Below are 6626 nucleotides of genomic sequence, written 5' to 3' on the forward strand. Positions count from 1 at the left end.
ACTTTGTACTTCATTTTAGTTTTATTATGACATGATAACTAATTTTATATTTTTGTCCGTTATAATTTGTTCAAATTAGATGTAATGTTTTTTGAAAAAAATGACATCCAGATAAGATAATTTTTTTTAGCAAACAACATTATTCATTCAGAATTCAGATTTTTGATTCTTTCAGATTATTCAAAAATATTATTCATTCAGGAATAAAACATTCAGATTTGCCAAATGACCCCTTAGATTAGTCTGCTCATTAGCCTAATCACATCATATTTAGATTAGATTCTTTTATTCAGCACTTTTTTAACAAATTGAATATCATTGTATAATAATATATAACCATGGGATACACATTTTTTTTATCATTATATATTATAAATTATAATTTTAATATGTTACCGGTAGTATTCGAATAGCTCTGATCAGAGTACCATTGGAGTACCAACAAACAAACTTTCAATGTTTCGTTTTCAATATAATAATACTCGTCATTTTTATTATTATATATATTATAAATTTTAATTTTAATAATATGTTACTTGTAGGACTAGATCTTATATCACTTCAATAATAATTTTTAAATTATATCTAACGGTTCTCATCAATTTGATCTGACGACTCAATTGAGTAATCATGAACCAACAACCAAACTTTTTGACGACTCAATTGAGTACCAAGAAGCAAGAACCAACAACCAAATTTTTAATATTTCGTTTTTAATATAATAGTATAGATAGATCAAGGTTTTTTTTTTATACTAGATAGATCAAGGTTTGTAATTCATATATTTTTATAAATTAGTTTATTAATTTTCCCATATATATAAATAAAAGTTTACAGTATTTTGTATAAAATAAGTACAATTTTGAAATTACTTTTTTATACATCATAAAATGCTTGTAAATCTGAAAGTGACAATTAACTTGAAATTGACGTATTAGCAAATTATTTTATGTTTTATTTAGATCTTGTATCATGCATTTGACCCGGTTAAATTTGATATATGTGTTGTGTTTGAATCAAAATCAAAATATAAAAACCTACTTATTTAAAAGTTATTAAGGATTTTATTGTTAAAATTTAGACCCAACTATTTCACACACTTATTCTAATTAAAATAAATGTAAAAATTTGTTTTTAGTACATCACTTTATTCACTTCTTATTTCAAAAACTACTTTAACGACAATTGTTATTTAAAATTTGTATTATAACTAACAAAAATATATAGAAATAATATAAAAATATTAAATTTAAACTAAATCATATAAGTTAAAATACAAAAACATGATATTAAGAAAAAAATATTATAATTTAAATACTTACAACAAAAATATATAAATATTGTAAATAGTAATAAATATTAAAATAACCCATATATGACCTGGATATAAGCTAGTATATAAAATATTATAATATGAAAAACTTGAAAAAAAATAAAGAGCAAAAATTACCGGTTTATTGCCGGGAATATAAACTATGAGAAGTTGTTAGAATTTTTACTATTTGGCAAACATGTCCTAAACACGACAACGGAGACGATCAGAGACAAAAGGGTCTACAAAAACAATGGCGGGTCGAATAAAAAAGGAAGAATTCATAACATACTCCTACATTTTATCATACATTGCTCTCTCAGCTAGCCAGATCTTCTTCAACAAGGTCCTTACCTTTTTCTTCTTTGTATTCATGCATGCATTTTTTTTCTCGGAGATGGTCGTATGTTGCAGTAACCGATTGCCCTGGACCAGATGGTCCGATATCTGATATCTGAGTATGTTGCAGTAACCGATTGCCCCGGACCAGATGGTCCGATATTGATATCTGAGTATGTTGCAGTAACCGATTGCCTATGTTACAGTAACCGATTGCCCCGGACCAGACCTTTTATTTTCCTCTTATGACTACCATTGTGTTCTTACATCAATTTTGTCAATCATTTTAGCTGCTTTATATAATATTGTGCATGCTAAGCAGGGCCGGATTCATGATTAATTTTCAGGAGGACACTGATTATATTTTGTGAATACACCCTTATATTTTTAAATTGTTGAGGGTACTTTCATATATTTTTAAAAAATTTAATGATGAAGAAAACGTAAAATTTTGTTTTAGGGGGGACACGTGTCCGTGTGTGCCTAGTAGATTCTCCTCTAATTGTATTTTATGCATAATTAGCATTAGGGAGTTAATGTAGTTTGGTCGTTAGGGGAAATTTAGTCATTTCAAAAGTAATATCATTGTGCGAAGAGGTTAAGGTTCAATTCCTTAAGAATAAATGCTAACTTAATAGATTACTCTCAAAGGAAGTTAATATAATTTGGTTGTCAGAAATCCGTGCATTGCACAGGTTAATAGCTACTTTATATTAAAAATAACAGCGTAAATGATCTAGAATTGCATACATACTAGAAGCATGTATCCACTGATTTCAAGAATGGGGAACTCTATAGGGGAATGATAAGGTCTTTTTTCTTGTGAAAGAATAAAATGCAGGGTAGGTGTTTGATCTTTGAAACCTAGAGGTATGTAGCACTTTTCATGCCTTTTGATTAGGGTTCACATTGTGACCTTATTGGGTCGGCATTGGGCAGGGCCGTCCGTGGACTGAAAGGGTCCTAGACGCAGGACTTGTCCACCTTAGCCCGCACTTTGGGTCACCATACTTAAATATTAGTAAGAGCCTAAGAGGTATCATATGATCACTTACATAAGCCCAATTGGTAAATATTTTGTTTAGTTAATTAATGACATTTAAAAGTGCCCCCATGATTTACTATTGAGGATTTAGTTTACACTCTGCTTTTAAAATTTGAGGCATGCCTTTCTTATTGTATAAATTTATCATCTATGATTCTCAATATTTACAAATTCTGGGTACAGTACATTTCAAAATGGCCTAAATATTTACTCTGCTTCATTGCATGTATCTGTTAAATTGTTGATGAGTAGATTTCAATTTTGAAGCACTAGATATTGGCCACTTAATCGAATTAAGTAGTTTTAGAATCAATCCTGTTTCCAGGTCTTTTTAATCTAGGCACCTTACTTCAGTATTGATTGAATTTTCTAGACTTTTGTGCAGTTTAACGCAGTTTGAGTGAATGCTTGATATAGGTTAATCTTTAATCTTATCATAAATTCTGTTTACTCTAGTGATTCCTTTGTTACATTTTCCCTGTAGTGGGTCTTATCATCGAAGGAAATAAACTTTCCGTATCCTCTAGGATTAACTCTACTTCACATGGTCTTCTCCTCTGTGATATGCTTTGCACTAACCAAATTTTCCAAGGTATGTAGTTGTTGACGCTTGGAAGCTTTATCTATGCATTTTTTTTTTGCATTTAGAAATCTGTAATGTGAAACTCTCCCTCTTCACAGATATTGAAAGTTGAGGATCGGATGACTTCAGAGATGTGAGTTCTATATCATCTGTTTCCTTGCATCTCGTGATAATATTCGCATAGTTGTAGTCTGACTTAATAAATAGTAGTATTAGATTACTCACGTAGAGAACACATTTTTGCATTATTACAAATATAAGTAGAACTGAATGTCTGAATGTTAGCGTAAAAAATAAATTGAATTTCACACTTTTGGCTTCTTGAACCTCTTTCTCTGCAATCCCTAAGAACATCATATATGAATATGATGCATGGTTGCCTTAGAGAAGAGAGAATGTCTCAGGTTCAAAAGTAAATGGATTTGCTCTTCCGCTTTTATCCTTCTCTTTTGTCCTGAATAATTTTTTTGGTTATAACCTCATTGACCACATTTTAATTAGTGTCATGATTACAGATATGTGACATCGGTCATTCCAATTGGTGCGATGTTTGCAATGACTCTTTGGCTTGGGAACACTGCTTATCTCTACATATCTGTTTCATTTGCGCAGATGTTAAAAGCAGTTAGTAAGTATTACTTTGATTTGATTAAAGTCATCAAGTTGTAAGAGTATATTGTAATTGATAATCTGGCATAACATGTAATCAATCTCAATAATCAGCGAGGATCTTGGTTTGTTTCTATAAGTTTGGTTCTTCCAAGAGACTGACTTAAATGGTTATGTAACATCTACAGTGCCAGTAGCTGTTTTCATTCTTGGAGTGGCTGCCGGTCTGGAAGTAATGAGCTATAGAATGCTTCTCGTGATGTCAGTAATAAGTTTTGGTGTTCTTGTAGCTTCTTATGGGGAAATAGATATAAACTGGATTGGGGTCATTTACCAAATGGGAGGGGTTGTGTCAGAAGCTTTGAGGCTTATATTCATGGAAATTCTAGTTAAGCGAAAGGGGCGCAAACTAAATCCCATAACTATTATGTACTATGTTAGTCCCTGCAGGTGTGTGATAAACTCCTTAAAGCTGGATAACTTTGTTATTTTCATCGTATGCTTAAAAGACAAGTTGCTTTTGTTCACGCTAACAAAATCTGTAAATTCTTTGTAGTGCTCTCTGCTTGTTCATCCCATGGATATTTTTGGAGATGCCAAAGATGGATGCTCAGAAGTCATGGAGTTTTAAACCTTTTATGCTCACGCTCAACTCTCTCTGTACTTTTGCTCTAAACTTGTCAGTTTTCGTTGTTATCTCACATACAAGTGCTTTAACCATTCGTGTTGCTGGAGTTGTAAAGGATTGGGTGGTTGTATTATTATCAGCACTTCTTTTTGCAGACACAAAGCTAACTCTCATCAATATTTTTGGTTATGCAATTGGTAAGGGCAATTTTCTTGCATTATCTATCAAATTATACGGATCATATCTCGCTTGCAGAGCATCAAGTGATCATAGTTCTTGTTGTCTCCAGTATTTTAAGATTGATGTTCTGTTTGTAAATTTAAGTTTCCTTTATAACATATTATATCTTCTCGCGTGAAACTTAAAAAACTTTGTACTGCAGTGTCTTGCATAATTGCATTCATTATTTTCAGAAATTTATCATGTGAACATCAAAATTGATGTAATAGTTCTGGTTCTTATGCAGCGATTGCTGGTGTGGCTTCATACAACAATTCCAAGTTGAAAAAGGAAGCTACTCGAAGCAGCTCTGATGGAACTCACCGAGATGAGGAATATATACCAGTAGCATCAGGCACATCCTATGACAAATAGATTTAAACGAATAGCAGCTCCGGTGCTAGTGTGAGATACGACCTACATTTTCATGATCTCCTCAGCCCCCTGCAGAGATTAAATAGGTCTGTTTCTCTCCGGGGAAACGATTTCTGCACCCTCATTGGCATATGATGTTTGCATTTGGAGAAGTCACGATATCCTAACAGTCTAACTTTAATCGTTTATCGCACAAAATGTTGTGAATCGGTGTCTACACTTCGGATTTTTGGTGATTGAAGGAGAAGGCAGCAAAAGTTTGAAACTGTAAAGTTAGGGGTGTCCACTGTCTTGTTCGTTCACAGAGCTAGGTTTTGTAAGATAGTTGAAGTAACATAGTAGGCAATGTTCTAGTATTCTTTTGCTATGTAATGATACAAGTAAATATTCAATTAGCTGTACAAAATGATTTACATTGTTCTGGTTTTTGTTTCATGCAACTGCAGTATGCAGGTAGTATAACTATGATCGAAGAGTTGAGTTCTACGGAGATCGATATTAATTTAAAAAACCTTAAAGATCATATACGTTGTGATGATGCAAGTAGAACATTGCAAACATATTCTGCCTGCAAGACATGACATACATGGTCTCCAAAATATCCGATAAAACAGTATTCCGATATAGAATTTTTCCTATCGATTGTATATTGTAATGTATTGAAGCCATTGAAACTATCACACTTTTTATGTCTTATGCACTAAGTGGGGGGTCTTCACGAAACCGTCACCGTACTTTTAGGATAGGGGCATGGTTGCGTACAATTTACTGTGATCAAACCCTGCTCTAAGCAAGTTATACTAGGTATGTTTGGTCCGGTTTAGTTTACTGTGAGTTTAGTGTGAGAGTCTGATAGTATAATCAAGACAATTTAATGGCGCTGTAGTTTAAGTGAGTTCGTGTGATCACTAATGATTTCTGCACACTGGGCACTTTGAAGAAGATTACGCAGGCAGTGACATAACTGTAAGCGTCACTAATCATATTAACAAGCAATTTGTTTTCTAATTCAACTTTCCACCATTATTAAACATGCTACTTTTGTATAGTCACTCCTTTAAAGGAAACTTTAATTTTTAGAGAATGGAATACTTGTCTTATCGTTCGGAAAGTTAAAAATTTTCCGAAAAATATCATTTTCCATGTAAAAAATCTAGATTTTAGCTAACGTAAGACACAAAACTGAAATTCCAGTTTTCAACCTCTTGTTATCGAGAGAATAAGATATCCGCTAAACATTGCAAAAATTCATTTTCAGAAAAGGAATTTTGTTGAGCGTGATAAAATATAAGATATCTCAAGTGATAATAACTTATGACAATTCATTTTCAGAGAAGAAATTTTGTTGAGCGTGATAAAATATCTCAAATTATAATAACTTGTTCTTTTCGTCCTATATTCTAAGTTCAGTTTTCGCTCATATAAACCTAATTGTTCGAGAAAAAAATGAAATATTATTAGAAAACTGATATTTCCCCTTGAAATTTCATATTCCATGCAAAAATACTACTCTATT

At 32.1% G+C, this 6626-nt stretch overlaps 1 protein-coding gene across 1 annotated transcript; it reads left to right on the forward strand.

The window, feature by feature from the left end:
* Positions 1-1532: 1532 nt before the first annotated feature.
* On the forward strand, positions 1533-5523 carry LOC141705286 (putative sugar phosphate/phosphate translocator At3g14410). The gene is made up of 7 exons (XM_074508310.1): positions 1533-1658; positions 3181-3288; positions 3378-3412; positions 3795-3907; positions 4077-4338; positions 4445-4713; positions 4983-5523. Exons 1-7 carry the CDS (start codon positions 1566-1568, stop codon positions 5108-5110), a joined length of 1008 nt encoding a protein of 335 aa, XP_074364411.1. The 5' UTR covers positions 1533-1565; the 3' UTR covers positions 5111-5523.
* Positions 5524-6626: the final 1103 nt, after the last annotated feature.

Source organism: Apium graveolens, chromosome 2 (assembly GCF_009905375.1).
Source record: "Apium graveolens cultivar Ventura chromosome 2, ASM990537v1, whole genome shotgun sequence".
Lineage (NCBI taxonomy): Eukaryota > Viridiplantae > Streptophyta > Magnoliopsida > Apiales > Apiaceae > Apium > Apium graveolens.

Excerpts from the sequence above, each read along its gene's own strand:
- LOC141705286 (XM_074508310.1), top strand. The coding sequence starts at position 1,566 with ATGGCGGGTCGAATAAAAAAGGAAGAATTCATAACATACTCCTACATT. Across the intron at positions 3,289-3,377 it reads CACTAACCAAATTTTCCAAG|ATATTGAAAGTTGAGGATCG; the intron begins GTATGTAGTTGT and ends CCCTCTTCACAG. Across the intron at positions 4,339-4,444 it reads TACTATGTTAGTCCCTGCAG|TGCTCTCTGCTTGTTCATCC; the intron begins GTGTGTGATAAA and ends AATTCTTTGTAG.